At 40.2% G+C, this 15,662-nt stretch overlaps 1 protein-coding gene across 3 annotated transcripts in view; it reads right to left on the bottom strand.

The window, feature by feature from the left end:
- The window catches only part of adcy2b (adenylate cyclase 2b (brain)), a 136,486-nt gene that overhangs the window by 41,155 nt on the left and 79,669 nt on the right, over positions 1 to 15,662 (bottom strand). For all 3 annotated transcript variants that reach the window (XM_061882548.1, XM_061882547.1, XM_061882549.1), the window contains 5 exons: positions 13,209 to 13,385; positions 9,854 to 9,894; positions 9,705 to 9,785; positions 9,507 to 9,576; positions 2,683 to 2,780 (listed from right to left, as the gene is read on the bottom strand). In XM_061882548.1, coding sequence (XP_061738532.1) covers positions 2,683 to 2,780; positions 9,507 to 9,576; positions 9,705 to 9,785; positions 9,854 to 9,894; positions 13,209 to 13,385 — 467 coding nt within the window. The remainder of the gene's footprint in view (positions 1 to 2,682; positions 2,781 to 9,506; positions 9,577 to 9,704; positions 9,786 to 9,853; positions 9,895 to 13,208; positions 13,386 to 15,662) is intronic.

Below are 15,662 nucleotides of genomic sequence, written 5' to 3'. Positions count from 1 at the left end.
GTCGAGACCCAGGATGGACCGCTCGTCGGGACCCAGGATGGACCGCTCGCCTGTGTATCGATTGGGGACATCTCTACGCTGATGGTCTCCTGTGGACGGGACTCTCGCTGCTGTCTTGGATCCGCTTTGAACTGAACACTCGCGGCTGTGTTGGAGCCACTATGGATTGAACTTTCACAGCATCATGTTAGACCCGCCCGACATCCATTGCTTTCGGTCCCCTAGAGGGGGGGGGGGGGGGGGGGGGGGGGGGCGGGGGGGGGGGTTGCCCACATCTGAGGTCCTCTCCAAGGTTTCTCATAGTCAGCATTGTCACTGGCGTCCCACTGGATGGGAATTCTCCCTGCCCACTGGGTGTGAGTTTTCCTTGCCCTTTTGGGGGTTCTTCCGAGGATGTCGTAGTCGTAATTATTTGTGCAATCCTTTGAGACATTTGTGATTTGGGGCTATATAAATAAACATTGATTGATTGATTGATTGATTGTTGTCCTTTTTTTTTTTTAGCAATGGAAAAAAAAGAAAATATAGACAAAAGGGAAAAAAACTGCCTGCATGGCAGCTTTGTGTCAACATTGCCACTTTTTCCTCATTAGATCTTACCTCATTCCACTTTTTTTAAATATTTTTTTTCATTTTTGCAATACTATCAATTTTGAAATTTTTGCAGAATGTGTGGCGGGCCGGTAAACGATTAGCTGCGGGCCGCTCTTTGGACACCCCTGCCATACAGGTGCTGTTCATATTATTAGAATATCATGAAAAAGTTGATTTATTTCAGTAATCATATTCAGAACATGAAACTTACATATTATATCAATTCATTACACACATAGTGATATATTTGAAATGTTTATTTCTTTAAATTTTGATGATTAGTACTGACAATTACTGAAAATCCCAAATTCAGTATCTCAGAAAATTTAAATATTAGTTACGACTAGTACCAAAAAATATTTTTTAGAAATGCGGGCCAACTGAAAAGTATGAACAATGAAAGTTTCAGCATGTACGGCAATCAATACTTAGTTGCAGCTCCTTTTGCCTGAATTGCTGCAGCAATACGGCGTGGCATGGAGTCCAACAGTCTGTTGCACCCTCAGGTGTTATGAGAGCTCAGGTTGTTTTAATAGTGGCCTTCAGCTCTTCAGCATTGTTGGCTCTGTCATCTTCCGCTTCACAATACCCCATAGCTTTTCTATGGGGTTAAGGTCAGGTGAGTTTGCAGGCCAATCAAGAACAGGGATACCATGGTCCTTAAACCAGGTACTGGTAGATTTGGCACTGTGTGCAGGTGCCAAGTCATGTTGGAAAAGGAAATCTTCACCTGCATAAAATTGGTCCGTGGCAGGCAGCATAAAGTGTTCTAAAACTTCCTGGTAGGCTGCTGCATTGACCCTAGACCTCAGGAAACACAGTGGACCAACACCAGCAGATGACATGGCACCCCAGACCATTACCGATTGTGGAAATTTGACACTGGACTTCAGGCAACGTGGATTCTGTGCCTCTCCTGTCTTCCTCCAGACTCTGGGACCTTGATTTCCAAAGGAGATACAACATTTACTTTCATCTGAAAACATAACTTTGGACCACTCAGCAGCAGTCCAGTCCTTTTTGTCTTGAGCCCAGGCGAGACGCTTTTGACGTTGTCTCTTATTCAAGAGTGGCTTTACCCAAGGAATGCGAAAGCTGAAGCCCATATCTTGCATACGTCGGTGCGTGGCGGTTCTTGAAGCACTGACTCTAGCTGCAGTCCACTCTTTGTGGATCTCCCCCACATTTTTGAATCGGTTTTGTTTGACAATCCTCTCCAGGGCGCGGTTATCCCTCTTGCTTGTACACTTTTTTCTACCACATTTTCGTCTTCCCTTCGCCTCTCTATTAATGTGCTTGGACACAGAGCTCTGGGAACATCCAACCTTTTGTGTCTTGCCCTCCTTCTTTAAAGTATCAATGGTCATCTTTTGGACAGTTGTCAAGTCAGCAGTCTTCTTCCCCATGATTGTGTGTCATACAGAATCAAAACGAGAGACTATTTAAAGGCTTTTCCAGGTGTTTTGAGTTAGTTAGCTAATTAGAGTGTGGCACCAGGTGTCTTCAATATCTGACCTTTTCACCATATTCTAATTTTCTGAGATGTTGAATTTAGGGTTTTCATTGGTTGTCAGCTATAATCATCTCCTTTTTGGCAAAAAACACTTGAAATGTATCAGTCTGTTTGGAATGAATGTATACATTCTACAAGTTTGAGTTTCTAAATGAAATTAATGAAATAAATAAACTTTTTCATGATATTCTAATAATATGACCAGCACCTGTACATACACCTAATGAAGACTGCAACCCATGGAAGTGAGGAGCATTTATCAGAATGGATGCTAGTTTCTGTAATGGATGCACTTGAAGGCATCAGAGCGCCTGATTTAAGAAGTCTTTCTACAGTGCGTGACCTCACCGCTCCATCCTGACCAGAGGTCGGGGGAAATAAGAGGGCTGAGTTGGGAAATGGATCAGACTCTCAGCCGCTGGACTAGCCCTTTGGCCCGCCCGGGCCATAAAAGGAACATGACTCCCTCCATTATGCCTTCATCCGCCTGATCTATAACCACCGCCATTTCAACATCCTGCCCACATTGCTTCCTCACATCCGTCTGCTGCCACAGCTGGAGCTTGGAGACTCACCTGGGCAAGACCAGGACCTGCACAATGAATATGCAGGAGAAGATGAGGCAGGCGCAGGTGATGTAGTACTTGAAGGCAGGCAAGGTGGTGGATCTGTACTGTGGAGAAAAGACAGAGTGGACATTAGCCACACAGTCACACTTCTCTTGCAGTTAGGACACTTCCATCCATTTTCTACCCTTCGTCCCTTTTGAGGGCCGCGGGGGACAGTGTTTCTCAACCTTTTTTCAATGAACTTTTTTTTAATTCAAGTACCCCCTAATCCAGGGGTCGGGAACCTTTTTGGCTGAGAGAGCCAAAAAGCCAAATATTTAGAAATGTATTTCCGTAAGAGCCATATAATATTTTTTTTAACACTGAACACAACTAAAAGCATGCATATTTAAATAAGACCAACATTTCGAGAGTACAATATGTCTGTTATTGTTTGTAATAACGTTATTCTGAAGCTAACTGTGGAGGGGGTGTGGCCTGCGGGCCTGCAGCGAAACGGGGTGTGGCAGGACCGCACTCAAAATCAGCGACAGGTGCGTAGATGGCCCACCTGCGCCTTGTTATCTAATCACCTGTCGCTTTGTTATAAGCAACAGTCAGGAGGAGAGACGGGGTTGGAGCTGGAGCTGGAGCCAGAGCGCGAGCGAGAACGAAAGAGAAAAAGAAAATTGCTGGAAAGCAACTGAGTGACTTATTGAAAAATACAAACTTTTGTAACCCTGAAACAGGCTCCCATGTCGGTGCTTGGTGGTCTGAAGAACCTCCAGGAGGGAAAGCCCCACACTAATCAATAATAAATAAGTAACTTCTTACCATTAACGCAACTTCTTGAACATAAAAAAGCATGAGAATGTTTTTATATTTTGAACGTTATTTTTAACACTGTGTTTACAAGGGGAATTATTCATTACTTATCATGTTAAGCAATGTCAGCTCAGATTTATCCGAGAGCCAGATGCAGTCAGCAAAAGAGCCACATCTGGCTCGCGAGCCATAGGTTCCCTACCCCTGCCCTAATCAGAGCAAAGCATTTTTGGTTGAAAAAAAAAAAGAGATAAAGAAGTAAAATACAACAGTATGTCATCAGTTTCTGATTTATTAAATTGCATAACAGTGCAAAATGTTGCTCTGGTCTTTCTTAAACTCTTTGGAAAAAAAAACAAAAAACTACAAAATGTGTTTAAAAATAAACAATTGATTCAATTATAAATAAAAAGGCAGTGACATGCGGTGAGGTTCATGGCTGGTGAGGCACTGACTTCATCAGATTTACAAACATATGAACCCTAAAGAGTTTTTTATTCACCATTTGATTGGCAGCAGTTAACGGGTTATGTTTAAAAGCTCATTCCAGCATTCTTCCCTGCTTGGCACTCAGCATCAAGGGTTGGAATTGGGGGTTAAATCACCAAAAATGATTCCCGGGCGCGGCGCCGTTGCTGCCCGCTGCTCCCCTCACCTCCCAGGGGGTGAACAAGAGGATGGGTCAAATGCAGAGGACACATTTCAGCACACCTAGTGTGTGTGTGTGACAATCATTAGTACTTTAACTTAACTTTAACTTTACACATACAAACTGTAACACACAAATAAATAAATTTGAGTGTGATGTAAGGATACAATCATTAAAAGCACATTTAATGAAAAAAAAAACATTATTATGGTCTTACATTTACTTATAAATGAAGTCCATGCGCAGCTCCTTCTGATCAAAAGCATCGATAACTTGTTTATAGAAGTCTTCCTTATCTTTCTTCAGTTTTAAAAGTCTTTCTGTTTCTATGGAGATCTTCCTTTAATTATTACCTCCTGCTTCGATTGAAAGTCCAGTTTAGAAAACTGTTTTAGTTTCGATATGTAATCCTGCATGTTAAAAGTGCAAGCGAGAGGAAAAAATAAACGATTGCTGCTAACTGTTGCTGCTTGTTGTCACTTCTTCTGCAGCCGAGTAGTCGCAAGAAGGATCACTAGCGCCCTCTACCACCAGGAGGCGGGATTACAGCTAGCCTCACCCTGTGCGTCTTTGCAGCCGTTTTATGATTGCTCAGCACAAGAAATACCGTTGTTGACAAAACACACTGTACATTACTGTATATACCTCAGCTAACTAAAGTATGGAAATCCATCCATCCATCCATCCATCCATTTCTACCGCTTATTCCCTTTTGGGGTCGCGTGGGGCGCTGGCGCCTATCTCTGCTACAATCGGGCGGAAGGCGGCGTACACCCTGGACAAGTCGCCACCTCATCGCAGGGCCAACACAGTATGGAAATGTATAATATAATTCATACAGCAATACGGTCTCACTGCACAGCAGCCAACAGTTAGCAGAGTCATTGCGCAATCCATGGTGAGGCTCAACTGGCTGCTGACTCGCCATAAGTCTCTTCTCAGTATTTGGACGGCGATTTTGAATAAAAATTATCTAAAACTGGTGAAGTTAAATGGAAAATAGGGCCCAGGCTAAGACCGATTTTTTATTTTATTTTTTTATTTTTATTTTAATCTTCTATTCTTTTCTCCCCCCCATGTTTACCTGTATGTCATCTTTTTTGTAAGGGGCGCTGGAAGCCGGCAGACCCGTCAGCGATCCTGTTCTGTCTCCCTGTAATGTTTGTCTGATCTTGAATGGGATTGTGCTGAAAATTGTAATTTTCCTGAAGGAACTCTCCTGACGGAATAAATAAAGTACTATCTATCTATCTATATATATGTGTGTGTTTGTGTTGTGTCCACATGCTATCAGCATCAGTTCTGTGTTACTACATTTTGATGTATTCCGTGCTAAAAACTCACTTTGGTCATCTTGGTCACACAAAACCGGAGTTGTCCGGATGACATTTCACTTTTTTTTTGGAGAGCACGAAGACAAGCAAATGGCGCGCAGAATGGTGCATTGATGTGGTGAAAGTGTCCCAATACTTTTGTCCATACTGTGCTGTGGTCACTTAAGTGGATGGCGGATTTCCCCACATTAGCAGACATTTAACAACCGGCCACATTTGCCACATTACCCGAAAACACATTCAATCTTTAAAGGGGAACATTATCACCAGACCTATGTAAGCGTCAATATATACCTTGATGGTGCAGAAAAAAGACCATATGTTTTTTTAACCGATTTCCGAACTCTAAAAGGGTGAATTGGGCGATTTAAACGCCTTTCAATTGTTCTCTGTCGGAGCGATGACCTTTCACCCGTGACGTCACAACGAAAAGCAATTCGCCATTTTCTCAATGCAGCTCTGTTATTTTCAGTTTTTTCGACTGTTTTCCGTACCTTGGAGACATCATGCCTCGTCGGTGTGTTGTCGGAGGGTGTAACAACACGATCAGGGACGGATTCAAGTTGACTTACGTGGACTGTGCATTGATTAGCACAGCATGCTAATCGATGATAACATGCTATTTAGGCTAGCTGTATGTACATATTGCATCAATATGCCTCATTTGTAGCTATGTTTGCATCCAGCCTTTCCCTCCACCCACATTTAATGCCAAACAAACACATACCAATCGACGGATTCAAGTTGCACCAGTTGTCAAAAGATGCGAAAGTCCCTCGTTTGTTCTGTTCTGTCGTAGCAACGCTACCGACGATAGCGATGCTCCGACAGATGTGTGGATATCCTGCGACACTCAAAGCAGATGCATTTCCAACGATAAAGTCAACGAAATCACAAAGGTGAGTTGTGTTGATCTTATTGACTTATGTGCTAATCAGACATATTTGCGCACGGCATGACTGCAAGCTAATCGATGATAACATGCTATTTAGGCTAGCTGTATGTACATATTGCATCATTATGCCTCATTTGTAGCTATATTTGCATCCAGCTTTCCCGCCACCCACATTTAATGCCAAACAAACACATACCAATCCATGGATTGAAGTTGCTCCGGTGGTCAAAAGATGCGAAAGTCCCTCGTTTGTTCTACACATTTTACCAACGACAGCTATGCTACGACAGAGATGTGTGGATATCCTGCGACACTCAAAGCAGATGCAATATTGGTTTGTACAGTCCTTTGAGACATTTGTGATTTAGGGCTATATAAATAAACATTGATTGATTGATTGATTCCAACGATAAAGTCAAAGAAATCACAAAGGTGAGTTTTGTTGATGTTATTGACTTATGTGCTAATCAGACATATTTGGTCACGGCATGACTGCCAGCTAATCGATGCTAACATGCTATTTAGGCTAGCTGTATGTACATATTGCATCAATATGCCTCATTTGTAGCTATATTTGCATCCAGCCTTTCCCTCCACCCACATTTAATGCCAAACAAACACATACCAATCGACGGATTCAAGCTGCTCCAGTGGTCAAAAGATGCGAAAGTCCCTCGTTTGTTCTGCACATTTTACCAACGACAGCTATGCTACGACAGAGATGTGTGGATATCCTGCGACACTCAAAGCAGATGCAATATTTGTTTGTACAATCCTTTGAGACGTTTGTGATTTAGGGATATATAAATAAACATTGATTGATTGATTGATTGATTCCAACGATAAAGTCAACGAAATCACAAAGGTGAGTTTTGTTGATGTTATTGACTTATGTGCTAATCAGACATTTTGTCACGGCATGACTGCCAGCTAATCGATGCTAACATGCTATTTAGGCTTGCTGCATGTACATATTGCATCAATATGACTCATTTGTAGCTATATTTGCATCCAGCCTTTTCCTCCACCCACATTTAGTGCGGTATAGCTCGGTTGGTAGAGTGGCCGTGCCAGCAACTTGAGGGTTGCTGGTTCGATTCCCGCTTCTGCCATTCTAGTCACTGCCGTTGTGTCCTTGGGCAAGGCACTTTACCCACCTGCTCCCAGTGCCACCCACACTGGTTTAAATGTAACTTAAATATTGGGTTTCACTATGTAAAGCGCTTTGAGTCACTAGAGAAAAGCGCTATATAAACATAATTCACTTCACTTCACTAATGCCAAACAAACACATACCAATCGACGGATTCAAGTTGCTCCAGTGGTCAAAAGATGCAAAAGTCCCTCGTTTGTTCTGCGCATTTTACCGACGACAGCTATGCTCTGACAGAGATGTATGGATACCCTGCGACACTCAAAGCAGATGAAATTCCAACGATAAAGTCAACAAAATCACAAGGGTGAGTTTTGTTGACGTTATTGACTTATGTGCTAATCAGACATATTTGGTCACGGCACGACTGCCAGCTAATCCATGCTAACATGCTATTTAGGCTAGCTGTATGTACATTTGTAGCTATATTTGCATCCAGTTTTCCCCTCCACCCACATTTAACGCCAAACAAACACTTACCAATCGACAGATTTAAGTTGCTCCAGTGGTCTGATCAAAAGATGCAATCGGTTAGAAGGCGATCGCCAAATAGCTTCTATAGCTATTGAGCAAATGGCTTCAATAGCTATTCGCTCAATAGCTTCAGTTTCTTCTTCAATGTTGTTTTCGCTATCTGCCTCCACACTCCAACCATCCGTTTCAATACATGCGTAATCTGTTGAATCGCTTAAGCCGCTGAAATCTGAGTCTGAATCCGAGCTAATGTCGCTATATCTTTTTGTTCTATCCGCCATGTTTGTTTGTATTGGCGTCACAGGAAAATGGACGGGTGGATTTACAGATAGCGAAAATCAGGCATTTTAAAGCCTTTTTTCCGGATATTCCATGATAGGTAAAATTTTGAAAAAACCTCAAAAAATAAAATAAGCCACTGGGAACTGATTTTTATTGGTTTTAACCCTTCTGAATGTGTGATAATGTTCCCTCTTAAAAAAAATAAAAAAATATTTGGTTGTGCACAGACAAGACAGCGCTGCCAAATATGGTCACACAAGCACAAGAGGAAGTGGAGCACATGACAGTAATGAAACACTGTCAAAAATATGAGTTGGGGAACATTTCAGTTGAAAAAACTGTTTTGTCACATTTGGATAATTGTTCCGTTATTTGGGGGAAAACAACTGAAAGTGAAAATAAGCACAAAGCTGCTAGCGTCAAGCAGCTGGCTTGGATCACCTGGAATAAAAGTAATCTGCTATTCTTTTTATTAGAAAACACTAAGGCAGGGGTGTCCAAACTTTTTCCACTGAGGGCCGCACATGGAAAAATTCAAACAAGCATTTTCAAACCATAACACATTATATGGATTTATTTATTTTTATTTTTTTTACTTTTAGGGCTCTGCAGACCATAAAGGGTTTGAGTCATTACTGCTAAAAAAATTTCAGGTTGATATGAAGAAAAAAAAAAAAAAAAAAAAAAAAAACTTTTATGCCTTTTTTGTCAAAGACGACTTGGTTTTTATAGTAAAACTGAAATATGCAGTTTTTAGTAATTAGAGCCATAAAAGTCAGATGTTGTCTAACAACATCTGAATCGCTCCCACTGTAGTCTTTTTTTTTCTGATCCTTCACTTTCACTTTCCTCATCCATGAATCTTTCATCCTTGCTCAAATTAATGGGGAAATCGTCGCTTTTTCGGTCTGAATCGCTCTCGCTGCTGGTGGCCATGATTGTAAACATTGTTCAGATGTGAGGAGCTCCACAACCCGTGACATCACGCGCTTATCGTCTGCTACTTCCGGTACAGGCAAGGCTTTTTTATTAGCGACCAAAAGTTGCTAACTTTATCGTGATGTTCTCTACTAAATCCTTTCAGCAAAAATATGGCAATATCGCGAAATGATAAAGTGTGACACATAGAATGGACCTGCTATCCCCGTTTGAATAAGAACATCTCATTTCAGTAGGCCTTTAAAAAACAAACACCACAGCCTGTTTAATGAGTGAGTGCTTTGGAAGCCACGGCCTTACCTCGGTCTCCAGAGCTTTGTTGTGAAAGAACAAAGAGATCCTCTGGATGTCCTCGGACTTCAGCCACTGCCTAGAGAAAAAGAGCAGAGATGAGCGAAGGCCCTGCACAGCAAGTGTCTGCAGGTAAACATGATACAAACACACAACGATGCACTTCAACCAAACTGGAACTTTTTGGTTCTTATTTGAAATGATTACTTCTGCGAGTTGATTCCATCAATGGTGCGAATCATCCGCTCGTTCAGTTCCTCTTCGAATCTCCTCCGCTGTGACTTGGACCTGGAAAAAAAAAGAGAAAAGATGGTTCAGTTAGACATGGAAACTGAAAACAGACAATTTTGACTTACCTCTCCCGTCTCTGGAAGTGGTACTGCCCCATGGGAACATCCTGCCAACAGGAGGAACACTGTGTGAGAGTCCTGGACCTAAATACTCCGACTATGAGGACTGGCTTCTGTCACTGTTGCAACAGAAGCCATGTTGTGACGGCGGCAAAGAGCAAAGTGTTTGGCCAGCATGAATACTGCGGATGGCGATGATAATTGTTAGAATAATGTCATATACAGTGGGGCAAAAAAGTATTTAGTCAGCTGTGAGGGACAGTATGTGAAAAAAATAATAATTTTTCAATTGAAATTATTTATTTATTTATTTTTTCACTTCCGAACCCTTTTTAAATAAAGAAAATCTTTTTTTTTAACTTGCAAATCATTTTATTTGTTCAAAATTATTTCTATACTTGCAATTTATTTAATTTATTTGCAGAAAAAAAAGTTTTACTTACAAATCTTTTATTAATTGGAGAAAATCGTTTTTTCACTCGCGATTTGTTTTTTAATTGAAAAAAATAGTTTTTATACTTGCGAATCTTTGCAGAATTTTTTTTTTATCCATCCATCCATTTTCTACCGCTTATTCCCTTGGGGGACGCTGGTGCCCATCTTAGCTACAATCGGGCGGAAGGCGGCATACACCCTGGACAAGTCGCTACCTCATCGCATAATGGAAAAAAAAATATTTTACTGACGAATTTTTTTAAACTGAAGAAAAAAAAATTCACAATTGTGAATCATTTTTTTCCCTGCTGAAATTGTTTTTTGTTTTACTTGCCAACTGTTTTTTTGATTGGTGAAAATTGTCTACTTTTTTCTATTTTAAAAAACTTTTTTTTTTTTTTTTTTTTTACATACAAATCCTTTTTTATTTGAGAAAATAGTTATTTTTACTTGCAAATCAAATTGTGTTTTCAATTGAAGAAATGTGTTATTTACTTTGGAGTTTATACCGAAAAATTCTATTTTGGTTTCATCTGACCACATGACATTCTCCCAATCCTCTGCTGTATCATCCATGTATCCATTTTGGTATAAACTCAACTCGTCGTGTTTGGAGGAAGAAGAATACTAAGTTGCATCCCAAGAACATCAAACCTACTGTGAAGCATGGGGGTGGAAACATCATGCTTTGGGGCTGTTTTTCTGCTAAGGGGACAGGACGATTGATCCGTGTTAAGGAAAGAAGGAATGGGGCCATGTATCGTGAGATCTTGAGCCTAAACCTCCTTCCATCAGTGAGAGCTTTGAATGGTTGACCAAGTACTTATTTTCCACCATAATTTACAAATAGATTCTTTAAAATTCCTACAATGTGAATTTCTGGATTTTTTTTTTCACATTCTGTCTCTCACAGTTGAAGTGTACCTATGATGAAAATTACAGACCTCTGTCATCATTTTAAGTGGGAGAACTTGCACAATCGCTGGCTGACTAAATACTTTTTTGCCCCACTGTATGTTATCACACAACTCTTATGCTTAAAGGCTGTTTCTCTAGTCATTATCTATTGTGCTCAAGCTATACTTTGCTTTTCGTGCAAAGGCACACAACTTGTTATCTTCCACCGCAGGTTAGGAGTGGCCTCGCTGCAGATATGTCTGTTTTTCATCCAGCTAACAGCCAAGGACAAATCAGGACCTCAAGGAAGGTAAGGCGACAGCAGGCAGACAAAGCAGAGACAGCACATTTCCGTTCTGAATAATCCTGTATTGTGCATACTGAGCTGCTTGCATAACGTATGACTTCTCCCTTTAGAAGCATCCTCAGCGATGTAACCAAGGAACTCCCAAATTGAATGAATAGAGGAGCCCGTGGGCTGTTCCTCAGAGCATAGGGTGGGACTGTAACATAGTGTGCAGCTCCATGCATTCTCCTCATGAGCAAAATTGAACTCTCTCTTCCTTGCTTCTTATTATGTCTAATAGATAGTCCGGTGCTTAAAGGGGAACATTATCACCAGACCTGTGTAAGCGTCAATATATACCTTGATGTTGCAGAAAAAAGACCAAACATTTTTTTAACCGATTTCCGAACTCTGAATGGGTGAATTTTGGCGAATTAAACGCCTTTCAATTTATCGCTCTCGGAGCGATGACGTCAGAACGTGACGTCACCTAGGTAGTCAACGCCATTTTCTCCACCACATTACACGCAGCAAGTCAAATCAGCTCTGTTATTTTCCGTTTTTTTGACAGTTTTCCGGTACCTTGGAGCCATTATGCCTCGTCGGTGTGTTGTCGGAGGGGTTCAAGTTGATTTACGATTAGCATGTTAGCATGCTAATCGATGCTAACATGCTATTTAGGCTAGCTGTATGTACATATTGCAGCATTATGCCTCATTTGTAGCTATATTTGCATCCAGCCTTTCTCTCCACCCACATTTAATGCCAAACACTTACCAATCGATGGATTTAAGTTGCTCCAGTGTCAAGAGACGGGAAATTCCGTCGTTTGGTTTTTACCGGCGATGCTACGACAGAGATGGCAAGAATGTCTGGATATCCTGCGACACTCAAAGCAGATGCATTCCCAACGATAAAGTCAATGAAATCACAAAGGTGAGTTTTGTTGATGTTGTTGACTTAGGTGCTAATCAGACTTATTTGGTCGCGGCATGACTGCCAGCTAATCGATGCTAACATGCTATTTAGGCTAGCTGTATGTACATTTTAAACTATATTTTCATCCAGCGTTTCCTTCCACCCACATTTAATGCGAAATAAACACTTACCAATCGATGGATTTAAGTTTATCCAGTGTCACAAGATGCGAAACTTCCGATCTTGGGTCTGCACATTTTACCGGCGATGCTATGGGAGACACGGCCGAATAGCGTCAATAGCTATTCGCTCAATAGCTTCAGTTTCTTCTTCAATTTAGTTTTCGCTATCTGCCTCCATACTCATACCATCCGTTTCAATACATGCGCAATCTGTTGAATCGCTTAAGCCGCTGAAATCAGAGTCTGAATCCGAGCTAATGTCGCTATATCTTGCTCTGCTATCCACCATCTGTTTGTATTGGCATCGCTATGTGACGTCACAGGGAAATGGACAGTGGCTTAAGCAAATAGCAAAAATCAAGCATTTTAAAGCTTTTTTTAGGGATATTCCGGGACGGGTAAAATTTTGAAAAAAACTTTGAATAATAAAATAAGCCACTGGGAACTGATTTTTATTGGTTTTAACCTTTCTGAAATTGTGATAATGTTCCCCTTTAAACCTGACATAATAAACAACACCCGTTAGCTTCACACCAATGCAGCAAACTAACATCTAGTGGAAAAGGACAGGAGGAAGTTAATGTAGGCGAGTAATGGGAGGGGTGGCGTTTAAACATTCCCGCTAATGAAGGGCGATACTGACGGTGGTGTTGATCTTGCCGTTGTCCGTGCTCATGCTGTCACGGTGGTGCAGGTTGGCGAAGGGCTTGGCGGCCCCCCAGGACTCCAGGTAGCGGGTCATCCTCACAGACGCCCTCATCTTGCCGCCATCCAGAGACGGGCGAGAGCGCAAGCCCAGCAGGGGGCTGTGCCTCTCAGTCTGGACAAGAACAACACAAACACAGTCAAGACTTGGCATTCTGTGGTAGGGAGATACAACTTTCTTACTTCCCGTACCATACTGATGTTACACCATTGGCCCATAACAATACCAAACTGATACAGTAGCCAAAGGAATCATTTTGTTGTGTGCAATGTTACAAATGAGTAGAATCCATTCAGAACATTGGTAGGTACGAAAAACGACCTTATGGCAGACTAAGACTGTCTTTAAGTTGGAGTGGAGGGGTCATTTGTTTTTTGGCATCACAGAACTAGAAGGGTACTAACTGTGAACAAGTCACAGAACTAGAAGGGTACTACTAATTGTGAACAAGTCACATAACTAAAAGTGTACTCAATGTGAACAAGTCACAGAACCAGAAGTGTACTCAATGTGAACAAGTCACATAACTAGAAGTGTACTCAATGTGAACAAGTCACATAACTAGAAGTGTACTCAATGTGAACAAGTCACATAACTAGAAGTGTACTCCATGTGAACCAGTCACATAACTAGAAGTGTACTCAATGTGAACAAGTCACATAACTAGAAGTGTACTCAATGTGAACAAGTCACATAACTACAAGTGTACTCAATGTGAACAAGTCACATAACTAGAAGTGTACTCAATGTGAACAAGTCACATAACTAGGAGTGTACTCAATGTGAACAAGTCACATAACTAGAAGTGTACTCAATGTGAACAAGTCACAGAACTAGAAGTGTACTCAATGTGAACAAGTCACATAACTAAAAGTGTACTCAATGTGAACAAGTCACATAACTAGAAGTGTACTCAATGTGAACAAGTCACATAACTAGAAGTGTACTCAATGTGAACAAGTCACATAACTAGAAGTGTACTCAATGTGAACAAGTCACATAACTAGAAGTGTACTCAATGTGAACAAGTCACATAACTAGAAGTGTACTCAATGTGAACAAGTCACAGAACTAGAAGTGTACTCAATGTGAACAAGTCACAGAACTAGAAGTGTACTCAAAGTGAACAAGTCACAGAACTAGAAGTGTACTCAATGTGAACAAGTCACAGAACTAGAAGTGTACTCAAAGTGAACAAGTCACATAACTACAAGTGTACTCAATGTGAACAAGTCACATAACTGGAAGTGTACTCAATGTGAACAAGTCACAGAACTAGAAGTATACTCTAAAGCAGTGGTCCCCAACCTTTTCTTATCCGCGGACCGGTTAACGCTTAATAATTTGTCCCGCGGCCCGGGGGTGGGGGGGGGGAAATCCAGTTTTAAATTTTTTTTTCTTTGTCATGAAAAAGGGACGTTTTTGTCATGAAAAAGGGAGGTTTTTGTGGTTGGTGCACTAATTGTATGTGTATATTGTGTGTTTTAGTGTTGATTTAATTTTTAAAAAAAAGAGAAAAAAAAAAAGATTTTTTAAATTTTATTTTTAATAAAAATTAATAAAAAATTCTTCTGCGGCCCGGTACCGGGCCGTGGGGTACCAGCCCGGTGGTTGGGAACCACTGCTCTAAAGCCAAGCATGCTTACCTTCTGTAAAAGACATTTTGATGTTGACTGCCTTTCTGGCTTTGAGAAAAGTAGGACTGCTTGTATCGGACATTTTAGATGCAAGTTGATATCATCTGACAGTTGTTGTTTTTTTTGCTGGTATCGGACCGACATCTGATATCATTATCAGATCAGGACACTCCTACTAGTGGAGTCAATATCATATATTATATATATTTATATATTTTTTAAATAAATAAATATATCAAAATAAATATAAAAAATTAAATGTATATACACACAAACACACACGCACACAAGTACATATATACCTATATATATATATATATAAATATATGTATATATACCTATATACATATATATATACTGTATATTTATATATACATATATATACCTATACATATACATATATACATACATATACTTATATACATATACACACACATATATATGCATATACTTATATACATATACACACACATATATATGCATATACTTATATACATACCCACACATATATATGCATATACTTATATACATACCCACACACATATATATGCATATATATATATATATATATACATACATATATACATGTATATATATTGATATATATACACAGTATATACGTACGTGTATATGTGTGTTTACATATATATATATATATATATATATATATATATATATATACATACATACATACATACATATATATATATATATATATATATGTTTGTATATATATATATATATACGTATATAT

This window comes from Nerophis ophidion, linkage group LG21, assembly GCF_033978795.1.
Source record: "Nerophis ophidion isolate RoL-2023_Sa linkage group LG21, RoL_Noph_v1.0, whole genome shotgun sequence".
Taxonomy (NCBI): domain Eukaryota; kingdom Metazoa; phylum Chordata; class Actinopteri; order Syngnathiformes; family Syngnathidae; genus Nerophis; species Nerophis ophidion.
Note: the sequence above shows the minus strand (reverse complement) of the source record. Positions and strands in the feature narration are given on the sequence as shown.